General features: G+C 41.0%; 1 protein-coding gene across 1 annotated transcript; it reads left to right on the top strand.

Moving 5' to 3' along the window:
* Positions 1-602: 602 nt before the first annotated feature.
* Positions 603-8,722, top strand: PDCL2 (phosducin like 2). The gene is made up of 6 exons (XM_033160725.1): positions 603-734; positions 4,465-4,585; positions 5,250-5,340; positions 5,984-6,118; positions 7,229-7,437; positions 8,481-8,722. The coding sequence occupies exons 1-6, from the start codon at positions 729-731 to the stop codon at positions 8,600-8,602; spliced, it is 684 nt and encodes a 227-aa protein (XP_033016616.1). The 5' UTR covers positions 603-728; the 3' UTR covers positions 8,603-8,722.
* The last annotated feature ends 4,981 nt before the right edge of the window (positions 8,723-13,703 follow it).

Here is a 13,703-nt window from a genome sequence, read left to right on the forward strand (position 1 = left end):
TGTCACCAAGTAACCACAATATACCGCCATACATCAGGGCGTAGGGAAATAGTTTTGCCAGATGACAAGCCACCTAAGCATGGCTGGATTATCTCATTAAAAATCAAGCAAAATCTTCACTTCAGATTGTGCCCACCATGTATATGAAATAAGCTGGCGATACCAGTTTGCAGAATGAACGAACCTTTAACAATTACATTTTTTGTTTATATATGTTTATTTATATCTACACCTACCCACCTCCTTTTTCTCTTCTCTTCTTTCTAATGTTAAACCTACAGTGCCAGGGTCAACTGATTTATTGGCCGAAATGTTGATGGCTGTTGTAAATAGCAAAGGCGAAAGAGCAGGCAGCCTTGTTTTGTAGCGCCAAACAATTGTGTCCCACAACAGTCTTATGTCATTAACCTGAACTTGATCAATGGATGGGGAATAACTTGTTGAGAGCGCACTGATAAATTTAGGGCTGTCCTACCTACCACCTCTTTCGTGTAAACTTATCACTGAGACTCACCGCTACAAAAGAAGATGGAGCTCTCACAATGGCAGTTGGCATCTCATAGCTGGCTCCTCCCACAATTCTCCACAATAAGTTGTGTTCTGAAGCAGTTGCCTGGTCATTCTATCTACCCGGCTTGCCAACTAGGCGCAGGCCTGGCCTCATATTTCACTGGCATTCCAGGGCCAGGTGGCAAGGGATCACTTTTGCCACACACAAGCAAGACAACATGCAGGTCAGAAAGATAGAATGTAATCCACTGTCATAGCAGTTCACTATAGGCAGTTCCATAGTTTAACTATGCACACTGTATGAAGAACTTTCTTTTATCTGTCTTGAATCTTCCAATATGCAGCTTCATTCCGTTCTAGTGTTGCAAGAGAGGGAGAAAAATGTTTTCTCTAGCTACTTGTGCCATGCCGTGGAAAGTTTTAATATACTTGTATCGTGTCACCTCTTATCTTTTCTCTAAACTAAAAAGTCCCAAAATGTTGCAACCTTGTAGGGGAGTTGCTCCATCCCCTTTATCATTTTGGTTGCCCTTTCTGAAACCTTTTCCAACCCCAATTTATTCCACGTGCCGTCTCGCCACAGACTTGTTTAATGCCATTTGTGATACCGGCAGCCTAACTATTAGTTTAAAAAGTATGTCTAAACTGTATAGCACTTTGCCACTTTAAATATTTGAATGGTGTTGCAGCATAATTGCCAGGGATTTGGTGAACTTATAATTGAAGATTGCAGACATGAATAAAAGTGCGTATTTCAGATTCCTTACAACTTTTGGGTGTAGCTCTGTGCATGGGAAGGAAATCAGTGAAGGCTCTTCCACTCTCCCCACCAGGTCCTTGGTGTCTATAACATCAGCTGGCATGAATACAAAACAGGTTTTAAAAGATGTTACATACCTCCCATGTATGTTTTAATCTTAGGAGAGCAACATATACCAGCCCCACTCCAGCAAATTCCAGTTGAAGGGAATTTATGCCACTGGTTTCAATGGGATGTTCTGATAATTAACATCAGCTAGATTGGGGCTATCAAACTGATACAGGATTCAATATTGTATGGATTTTTCAGATTTAGGTCTTAACAAGTGACCTTGTATCCTGGATTTTTCAGGCTCTCTCTTAAGGTATTAGGTGTTTCTTGGAGTCAAACATACAGTGGTACCTTGGTTCTCAAATGTAATCCGTTCCAGAAGTCCGTTTGACTTCCGAAACGTTCGAAAACCAAGACATGGCTTCTGATTGGCGCAGGCACGCCGGAAACAATAGTCGACAGCTGCATCGGATGTTTGGTTTCTGAAAAACATTTGGAGACTGGAACACTTACTTCTGGATTTTTGGTGTTTGGGAGCTGAAATGTTCAAGTACCAAGGCATTCGAGAACCAATGTTCCACTGTAGTTTGGTTTATCTTCTTCCTATAGCTTTTCATAATATGTCTTTCACCCAACTAATCAAAGCTCCAGAATGTTCCATCTTGGTCCTGAGCATTGGCCTTCCAAAACCTTGCTGCATTTTCAGCTCAGCCCAATTATAGAATTATAGCCATTTAACCTATTCCTACCAAGCTCTACAAGCAGGACACAGAATGCTTATTGCTATAGGTGGGGGTAGAAAAACAGAGATTGAATGGAGTATCCTGGAAGAGGACATGGTTCACTGACTGGAACCCTGAACAGGAGCTCTCCACATGCAACCTTTTGTTGTATTTATAATTATCCAGTCCACACTATTTCATTTTATAACACTGCCATTGTGTCACCTAGTTGCTCTTCCACATACTTTACATGCACTACATGTTTAATTGAAGATTCTGTGATAGTTTCTAAATCCTTTGGGATGTAAGTATTTCATCTTTAAAGCCTGCCTCAGCTTGAGTAATAGGAAACCATATCTCATCTCAAAGTAATCCAATTTCAGCATTCAGGAGAAGATTCATAAATCCTTATTAGAAGAGACAAAAGACAGGCAATTGCCTTTGCCTCTGATTTAATTTATCTTTTGTCTCAACAACATATTTTGAAACCCAACTAGAGGAATAATCTGCAATCTGCCAGGGATTCCGAATAAGTGTGAGATACACTGCATAAAGCACTCCTGCTAATAGTAACACTTTCCAATCTCTTGCTATGCAAATAATATTTCTCCAAAGGGATATCTTGACTGAAAGTGAGAGTACTACTAAATGAGAGGTTTGTGGATTACAGCTAGTATCCAAAGTCATTTTGTGTGTGTGTGAAAGTATGGAAAATAAACTTTAAGGCCATGGACCTGTTCCAGAGATGGGGAGCCTCAGGCCTAGGAATGCAGTAGCTTATTTATGAATAAGAAAGCAGGCAACTGAATTCCAAGTCTCCCACCTGATGGGTCCCAGGCACTTACTCGGGGTTTGGTTTCTTTGGAATGAGGGAAGAAGGGACTGTGGTGTCTTTAGGATATATGGTTTAGTTACACATATATACAACCCGAGTTGAAGATGGAGGGGCTCACAGCATTAACACTCCAAAAGGGTCTTGTTTCTCCCATAGTCATAGCCTCGGAGTCAAGCATAAAATCAGGCAGAGCTCTCACATTCTGACTTCTGCCTACACCCTGCTTCCAGCTCTCTCACACAACGCTGGCCCTAGCTTTTGTCTACTAACTACCAGCTAGGTGAGGGAGGGGGCCCACCCATTTGCCCTCTGGCACAGAACAACTTCTTTTATTATACTAAGGGTCTTTAACTCACAAAGAAACTTTTCCATTAGATTTTAACCCTTGCTGGAACCAGAACCCCAGGGATTAGAAAGCACTCAAGACTCTTAATCTCAGGGTCGTGAGTTTGAGCCCCACATTGGGCAAAAGATTCCTGCATTGCAGGGGGTTGGAATGCATGACCCTCATGGTCCCTTTGAACTCTAGGATTTCTGTGCTTACATGGTCATACGGATTAACTCCCCAAACTCACAACACTGTAACAATAAGCACTGATGCCAGTCAAACCTGTCTGGAGAGGGTATTCTCTTTGAGAGAGTATATTTCCCCCACTTGCTGCCCTAGAATGAGTCCTTGGCCCAGCCCACCTCTTCCCCTTTCCCCCTACTACAAATCGAATTTCTGCCCCAAGCCTTTGTATGGGGGCATCCTCTTCAGGACTAGTTGACATAATCTATCCAAGGTTGACAGCAAAAAAAATTCCTCTCTGTTCATTCTCACAATCTCCTGAGTATATCATGCACACAAACAGAGGCAGGGAACTATCCTGGCCCTCAAAGCTCACAAGACCATGGGTGACCTCATGTACACACATGCCTGCAACTTCTCCTCCTGCAATTTTTCTTTCACAGATGGAATATGAAGTGGGGAGGGGGGCTATCACCATCCACTCCTCACCTCCAGCCTGTAGTTTTCTCTGGGGCACTTTCTTCCTTCTCTGGCCTGACTCCCTCCAATTTTGGGGGCTTCAGCTTTCTGTGTCTTCCACACTGGCAGGCTCCTGGACAATCAACCTCTCTTCTTCTTCTGGTACTGACTGGAACTCTTTACAGTCCCAAGTTTTTCAGCTGATCATTCTGTCCCTCAATCTCTTCAGCTACCCCTTCAGCCTGAGTATACTGCAACTGGTCTTCAGGGTCAATCTGAACCCCTTGTGGTGGCTGATCAGGCAGGGCCTTCAGCTCCTCGCATGGAGTCTCCCTTTTCTCTTCCAAGGTGTTTTTTAGCTGCCCATTTTGCTCCTGGGTGTTCCTGGTACATAGCTTTTGTCTCTCCTTCCGGACTCTTAAATTGCTGTTTCTGCTGCTCCATTTGCTCCTGGAGTATCAACCTAAGCTGTTCCTTAGTCCATCCTTCAAGGTGGCTGTGATGAGGAAGAAGGGGCAGGAATGCCCCGTTGCATGGGCAGAATTCTGACAGTACTTCTTTAGATTAAAGTCAGATTACCATATATTGGTGATATTTTGCATTCCTATTGCCAAAGGATCCAAACGAAGATACAGAATGGAATGACATACTAAGAGATTTTGGTATACTGCCTCCAAAAGAAGAGGTTAAGGATGAAGTTGAAGAAATGGTTTTACGTTTACAGAAAGAAGCAGAAGGTAAGTGTAGTTGTGAAAAGTATTGTAATTTATTAAAATTAAGACCCATCATTTCAGCGTTGTACCAGGCGGCATAGTACAATAGAGAAGTAAAGTTGTCCCTGCCTTGCAGAATATAAAGGTTGATCTACACAGGATAGTTCAACCTTCCTGGGATTGTGCTACTTGAGAGGACAGATAGCAGATCTATTGTTCACCAAGACATTGTTCAAGGAATGGAAAGCTAATATGCAGTGGGAAAGATTCTATTCTAACCTAGACGTTTCCTGATTGTCCAACTTTCTACAAGTAGTGAGTTTTAAACAAACAGCCTTTATTACAATTCAAACTCGCTGCTTTGTGTCCTACCCACTGGAAGGAAAATAAATTTGCTGCTTCATCTATATGGTCCTGAAGCTGCATTTTAAAGCAGCTGAGGTGCAGAAGGATAGGCAAATACACTTTTTCTGAATGTGTATATAAACAGCCATCATTAGCATATATCAGGAAATTGCCTCTATTGAAAGCTCATTGCACAATAGCCATAAACTAGAATATTGTAAGCATGGAAGTTTCCCATTCAGGTTCCTCTGTCAGATACTCCTTTTGGAAGCAGATTCAAAATTTGTTTAATCCCAGAAATATGCATGTTCTTCAACCCCCCCCCCCCCAATTCTTCTTTTAGTGAAGCCATATGAAAAAATGAACCTGAAACAACTCAAAGAAGCTGAAGATGAATTTGATGAGGAAGATAGAAAAGCAGTTGAAATGTATAGGTATGCCAAGCTACTAGTAACCACTCTCAAAGTCAATACTGAGTAAGAATATTCTAAACTGGAGATTAAGTATAGAAAAAGGACACACTTATTATCCATACAATCCCCCCACCCCCCTTCTAAAACGCTACTGCATAATTTAACTTATTTAGTTTCCCAGGGTGACTGTAATCCACGAAAGCTTCTGCTACAATAAATTTCTTAGTCTTTAAGATATCTCAAGTGTCTTTGTTGCTTTAACTGTCTGAAATTCATTTACTACAGGATAAATTTTATTTCTAACGTTGACGGAATTTCTTTTTCATGAGCCAGTAGTGCCACCTAGTGATCACCATATCCAAAGTTCCTGTATGCTGTATTGACTACTCAAAGTTGGCATATTGCTCAAATTATTTTTCTGCCCTCTTGTTATTCCTATTTCGTAACCTTCTTATTCCTATTTCGTAACCCTGTCTACACTTACGTGGACAGGCTGCAGGTGCATTTGAATAAACTGTTCCCTAAATCTAACAATGCTCCTTTCTCCAAACCTATAAGGAACAGGAGTGATCATAGCCCGCCCACCCACTGTCAAACTTTCTCCCCAGTGTCTACGAATAATCATATGAAAAGTTATTAGTTCACATGACTTTTGTTGAATTAGGAAACGACGTTTAGAAGAACTGCAAAAAGGACGAAGATTTGGAGAACTCAGAGAAATTTCTGGAGAACAGTATGTGAAAGAAGTTACAAATGCAGAAAAAGGTGTCTGGGTTGTCATCCATTTATACAGATCAAGGTAATGGTGAGGATTTCAAAAAGGGTGCTTTAAAATTTGGCAGAATAAAACTATATACATATAAAGTTAACTCTTGGTTATGGCTTGAATAGGCACCTCTTCTTAATAATTTCTAACTGGTTTTCTTGAGGCAAATATCGGTACCAGATTTCTTCTAGATCTGCAGTTTAGGAACATCAATGAAAACTCTCTATGTTCATATGCTATCAGCAGTTGCAATGTCCTGTCATATAGCAAATGGGGGTTCCCTTGATAGGTAAGTAGCGCAGAAAAGACTGTGGGCTAGTTCACACATGGCCTAAGCCAATGTTCCTCAGCCTTGTGTCTCTAGATGATCTTGGACTACAACTGCCATCATCCCCAAGCAGCTTCACCAGTGGTCAGAGATGATGTGAGTTGTGGTCCATCAACTTATGGGGATCCAAGGTTGAATAACTCAGGCCTAGACTATACACACGAAAGGAGGTAGAGCCATATTGTCCAAACTTCCCTACTCTGCTGCCTTTCAGATGTTTGGGACAACTTCAATAAGCCACAGCCAGCACATGGGTGTTGCTGTGTGCTGCCCTAGGGTCACAGGCTGACATCCTCAGCAATAGACTATTTGTGCATTTTATAGGGCTGCAGTCTGGGATATATACCGGTATATATATGTGTGTGTACCTATTGTGGGGTGCTAGGAACCTCTACATAGTAAGGAGATACATCCTAGAATGAGCGTGAATACAAATGGCATATTGGCTTTTGTTCTGGGGCAAAAAAATGCAGCATAGCTTTATATGCATAGGATGATAGCTATGGGAACATGTCATGGGCATCAGTCTCATGCTAATGGGCTAGTGCAATGGGCTTAGAAATGTACTCAGGAAAGGGCTCAGAAATATTGGGTGCAATGTGCTGAACTGAGCAGGGAAAGAACTGGAGTGAAACTCAGCCATACAGTTGAACCCAAAGTAGCATACTGTCCTTCTGATGTGAAAATGTGAGTGTGAATTTAGTGGAATGGTTAATAGCAGTTTGGGGTGTGTGTGTGTGTTTTTAAATCTAGCATTTCCTTATTAGTGCCAGAGCTTAACCATCAAACACATTTGCTCTTTTGGATTTTTAAAGCATTCCGTTGTGTGTGTTAATTAATCGACACCTCAGTCTACTGGCCACAAAGTTTCCAGAAACCAAGTTTGTGAAAGCCATTGCAAACAGCTGTATTGAAAATTACCACGACAGTTGCTTACCTACATTATTTGTGTATGAAAATGGAGAGATAAAGGGCAAGTTCATTGGAATCAGAGAATGTGGAGGAGCAAATCTTACAGTAGAAGGTAGGCCTAATGCTCAAAACACTTCAGCAAACTAGAGGCCAGTAGACAAAGATTTGGCTGGTTATTGCAAATTTATGTGAACTGCAGCATTCGTTATCTTTGCAGTTCTTAGCCATATTAATGACTCCTTTCCACCCATTCTTTATCCAAGTTTTACTTCTCTCAGGCTCTTCCTTTCCAGCCTTAACCCTTCTCTTATATTGTTCTGTACCACTGCTTGCTTCAATCCCTATTTCCAAATCCCCTTCCTTTCCTGTTTTAGACCTCCTGATCTGCCTGCCCTGGTCCTCCTTAAGATCTATGAGCTCAACCAAACACCTATGGCAACTCTTTGGATTACAGCTGCTGAGCTGATGGCCACTAGAGACTCTTCTGGCTGTTCTGTCTCCCAGTGATGGGCAGATAGCTGAGAGACTGCCCCCAATGCTGCCATTGAATTGCTTAATGTATTGTAATATAAATTTTACAGTAAAATGCTGCAGTAGTTCATAAAAGAACATGCAAAGTGTGAAACGCTTCAATGTGGAATAACCAAGATAACTATTCACTGAATATTGTTACTTTACCAAAAAGCTTTGGCATAAGTTCACAACTAAAGGCAATAATTGTTTACTTAAATAGCCTGTTAGAGAAGGGCTAGAATGGGCTTCCTTGCTATTTTTTTAGTGAAGGCAACTTTAAGGTATGTGTAGGCAATTCAAGGCTAGTAATTTCTGTATACTTATTTACAAGGCTGGTTTTTAAATTACTCTAGTAGTGTTGTGCTATCCCGTGTAAAATAATAACTCCCTCCCACAATATTTAAGCTAACCACTGAGTTCTATCTGTGAATACTATGTACATGAGTTGTATCATGAAAGTAAAAATTTCAGGTATTAGCCCCTGGATTGGATGTAAGTAAAAAGGCAAGCAGGTACAGACTGAGGTTGGTGGGGCAGTGCCCCATTGACCCAAACATACTAGATAATAATACTGGGATATAAATGATTTATTGCTAAATATATCGCTACTTCAGTTTGTCTCAACAGTCTTTGTTATTTCAGAACTTGAGTGGAAACTGGCAGAGGTTGGTGCTCTAAAAACCGATTTGGAAGAAAACCCCAAGAAGGAAGTTGTGGATATGATGACATCTTCACTTCGAAATGCCTCCATAAAGGATGTTTAGACAAACATTAACAGGACATGTAAATGCACAAACGCTGCTTGAGCAGAACACTTGAAGGAGTACCTGGCATTTCCGCGTTTACGTTTGGCTGGATTACTGCTTAAATCAACACTGTTTAGTTAGGAATAAGTAAATAAAAACGGCACAAATGCAACCCACTTGCTGTATTCACATTCAGAACGTAATTTCTTCTCCAGTCCAGAGCTCTGTGTGTACTCAGACATTAGCCCAACTATCTGCCAAGGGGGCTTATTTCCTAAAAAGTGTGTTCAACATTGCAGCCATCACTCATTTGTTCATAAGTCATCTTTCCAGTGAGAGATTTGTAGGTCTCACTCTCACACAAAGGACAAATGAATCAAGGTAAAAGTATTGTAAAAATCAGATACTGGCCTTTAAAAGCTCTGGTATCCATCTGAAAACAGAATTTGGTTGCTAATTATAAAATTGTCTAATACTGGTACAAGAAAACTTCATGAAATAAACTTGGATGCTATGGTTCTTCCAACCTCCTTATCCAGCAAAAATGTGCTTTTACTCTCTGAGATGCTGGCTCCTAATCAAATCATTATTTAGCTTGTGGGTCAAGCCAGAAAATGAGAGAATATGAGAAGCTAGAACTCAGAACCTCTACTATGGGTCTGGAAAGTCCCGACTCTGAAAGCATGTATAGAAGACATGTAGGAGCACCAGGTCACTAGTGTTGGGAATTATTGTTTATGGGTTTGTAAAAAGCAGAACTGGACTCAACAGAGGGAAATAGCTTCAAAAGATCACTGCCTGTATCCCTGGCCATGCCATAGTGAGCACCCAAAACCATGCGGGAAAGTATTGTGCAGACACACAGTTAGGTTAGAATTGACCCATTGAAATCAATGGGTATTAAATCCACTGATTTAAATGGATCTACTCTTATGCGGTAGCTGGATATCAGCCAGTATTTTTAGTGCTGGGCATTGTACAAAGAAATAGAAATAGCACAGGCCTTCCTGCTGGCTTACATTCTAAGTCATATCTTGTTAATACATGCAGGGCTGTGAGACTCATTCAGATTAAATCAAGCTTAAGAAGTAACAGAACATATTGTCTGAGAAAATAGTCTTAAGGTATTGAAAAAAAGATTGGCCGAGTATTTATAGTGCCTTTCTTCTTTGTTAATTTTTGAAATTTGCTAATACATGAGAAGGGTGAAGTGAGTTTCACAACCACACCCACAGCAGATATAGCTGTTCAAAAACACTCATAGTTGTTTCTCCTGAGAACTGGATTATTAAAAATAAAAAATATTAGCTGATCCAGAGATCAGTAATTAACCCCAAATTCTGAAAGCCTGTGTTGTATATGCAATATTCTGTTAGCACCTTAGAGGTTTGTGTATACCCTATTCATTCCTAGCTAGACAAAACACATATGCAGGAGAATGATGAAGCAGTACACTTTGTGGTGTGTGTGTTTAAAAGGGATCATTTGGCAAAGAGAGATTGGGGGGCACCTTCTTGGCACAACAATTGTGAGCTTTGCATTCCTCAGCAGCAGCTTACTGATTCCTACTATAACTGATCTCCCCAGAGCAGGCAAACATGAACTCAAAATCTGAATTTATTAAAAACAATAATTTCTTGTTTAATGAACATTTACACATCTATTTATTTATGCATTAAAATATATCCCTACCATATATTCTGAAGTAGGAGAATTTGCCTGCATCAGTCAAGTAGTTTGCTACAGCACAGCATATAATTCACCTTTAAAGAGAATGGTTTCATAGTGTGGGTGATGAATGAAATAAAAGGAGAAGTCATTTGCGAGTTGCACACTCACAAAAACTGCAGATAACAGAGCACAGTTTCAAGCTTTCATTCAGCAGTAACCTCATTTTAAGAATGAAGCAGTGACGACTAAAAAATATTGATGGAGGTGTGTGAAGACTGCAGAAAGAGCTGAGAAGAATCTTAATAGCTGTTACTCAGTCACCAGTAGGCACTTCATACTGAACCATTACCTAAGTATATAGGCCTGCATTTGCACTTGTTCATCTGCTGTTACCCTTATTATTTCCCCTTTTACTCGCAAACCACTTGGGGGAAAGCAATCCTGCCTCACTCACTACAAACACAGGTATGAGTATTCTGAAAGTAATATGGCAATAAAGATTACTACTAGATAATTTTTAAATGAATGAATAGTTGAAGAACATTGGTGTTGCACTGTGCCTCAGTTTGGAAAGAAAAAACAGGCAGGCATGGCCCAGATCAGTTTCTGGGATAGATGATAGCTCATGGAACTCCATGTACACATGCCACCCACCCTTCTTTTTAAAGAGGAAGTGGGATTTCATAAGCATTTTACTGTTTTGTTTCTTAATGTGGAAAGTTCTGCTGTGAATGAAGCACTACACACCATGGCAAGATGCGATGGAAACAAGCCTAAATTAAGAATGACACATGAAACAAAAAAGATTCGATGACTGGGTGGTTCATTGGGTGGTAAGACATCCAGGCAAGGGCACTAAGAGACCAATTTAACTGAACGTTTACATTGCTGACTAGCAATTTGTGCCTACAGGAACTCTGTTAGAGGGGCCCTGTCCCACTCTACTTGTCCAAAAACCTGCATCTTCTTGGCAAAGTAATATTGCATGAAGAAAGCACTCATTTCCACAACAGCTAAAGCCAGCCTCATTCCCTACAGACCCTCTCAGGTGTGAAGAGCTGTAGGGTTAGATAGTTCTGCTGCCCTTGGGAGTTCAAGGTGATTGCATGATGGCCCGGGAGATGGCACACTTCTTTACCCTGGCCTTTGACACCTGAGATCTGTGTTATCAGGAACCACTCTATTCCTGAGACAGTAGTTTGTTTTCAGAATTTTTAATATTGAATTTAAAATGGTTGTAACCCACCCTGGGACCTGCTGGTGAAGGGCAGATAATAAATATAATAATATTAATAAATGCTAACCTTTTCTGGCCCCTTCATGGATCACTGCCTTGTCGTGGCGAAGGGGCTTGAATTACTCAGGGAAGCTATGGACAGGTCAAGATGGACAGGTCATAGTGGAGAGTTTGATCTTCTTGCAGTCCATGGGACTCTTGAGAGTCCCATGGCCTGCAAGAAGATCAAACCTATCCATTCTCAAAGAAATCAGCCCTGAGTGCTCACTAGAAGGACAGATCCTGAAGTTGAGGCTCCAGTACTTTGGCCACCTCATGAGAAGAGAAGACTCCCTAGAAAAGACCCTGATGTTGGGAAAGATGGAGGGCACAAGGAGAAGGGGACGACAGAGGATGAGATGGTTGGACAGTGTTCTTGAAGCGACTAGCATGAGTTTGGCCAAACTGCGAGAGGCAGTGAAGGATAGGCGTGCCTGGCGTGCTCTGGTCCATGGGGTCACGAAGAGTCGGACACGACTGAACGACTGAACAACAACAACAACAACAACCTTTTCTGAAAAATATACGAACAGATTATTGGAGCATACCAACAGATTATTTAATTCAATGTATTTGTGCTACTCCATACAATGAAAGTAGTACATGCCTACACAAAAGTAAGTACTATTTAATTCAGGGCCTATTCCCAGCAGGAGTATGATTACACTGTGAAGGAGAGAACTTTGCCATTAAAAAGCATGACTTTTGTCTTTTCCAAGTCAGTTAGTTGAAAATATTATGGTGTTCTATCTTCTTCTGGGTGCTCTTGGCTTCCAGTCATATGTGTCCTTTGCATCTGGCCTTTCTATAGCATAATATGTGGAGTTATTAGTATATTTAAAAGATGATGGTTTGCCAAGATTAAATGGCCCTGATATGGCTTTCTTCCTCTGGATAAGTTTGAAAAGGTGTCCCTAGATCAAATACAACCACCAGTTTTTTCCGCTTGTACAAATTGTATTTACACATATTTAGGCTTTGTCTCAGCAGGGGATAATAACTAACAATACTATTATTCAATACTTTGCTTCCCTCATGAAATCAAAATATTTTGTTTTCTCAAGCAGTTCTCAAAACAGTGAACACACACACCAATTGCAACTGCAGAATAACCCAGTTAATATTACCTTTTGAAATTCCCTATTTCCCTTTGTCCAACAATTGTTTATAAAATTATTCCTGTTCCACTATTTTGGTAATAGCAAGGAGGCTCACCATATCATAAAAAGGATCTAATAGAACCAAAAATAATAAAGGCAACAATTAATAAACAGGCCAGTTAAAACAATTATAAAGTTACATACGAAATTCTCACTGTACCCGTCTGCTGCAGCTTTGGGTCTATAAAGGAATCTGTGGGTATCCTTATGTGAGATAAAGTCACTTCCCATAGATGAGCAAAGTACTTAACATGATGTTTTAATTCTATGCATATTTTAGCCCATTTCTGCCCTACACCTTGCAAATAATGTTAATGGCTGAATTCTTACTTGAGTTGAAATCAACTTGGATTTCTTCCCATCCCAGATTAAACTTTCTGGTTTAATTAAAAGGCTACAGTAGTTATGTATATGTTGGTCTTTACACTACTTTTTGTAAGCCTTTCACATAGAGTTACTAGATGTCCCCGGATTTGCAAATCTGTCCCCGGACAAATTCCGTCCCGGAAATGTCCCCGGATTTGCAAATCTGTCCCCGGGAAACATGGCAGTGGCAGCCTGAGCAGCCTGGAGCCAGCCTGTTAGCACAGTTGGTTCTGGCTGGCTTCAGGAGCTGCTCGCTGCTCTGGCGCCCGCCATTTTTCCTGATCCACAGCAGCGAGCAGCTCCTGAAGAAGCCAGAGCCAACTGCACTACCAGGCTGGCCCCTACTGGGCAATGGCTGCCTGCCCGTGACTCCCAAGCCTCCCCTGATCTGTCAAAACAAAGGGGGGAGGGGGAAGGAGATTGGGGGTGGGCAGTGCGCCATTGCCCAGTTTTTTTTTAATAAAAAAAAAACTCAGCACATTTATATTTCACAGGGTGCGAAAGAAGGGCTTTGCACCATTATACAATATGCATGTGTGCTTGGGCCCAGGGTCTTTTGCCTCACCATCCCCACTACTGACTCCGTGTTGCTACTCAGCTTCAAAAAAGAAAAAGAAAAAAGAAAAAAAATGTCCCTGGATTCATT

This window comes from Lacerta agilis, chromosome 9 (genome assembly GCF_009819535.1).
Source record: "Lacerta agilis isolate rLacAgi1 chromosome 9, rLacAgi1.pri, whole genome shotgun sequence".
Classification (NCBI taxonomy): Eukaryota; Metazoa; Chordata; class Lepidosauria; order Squamata; family Lacertidae; genus Lacerta; species Lacerta agilis.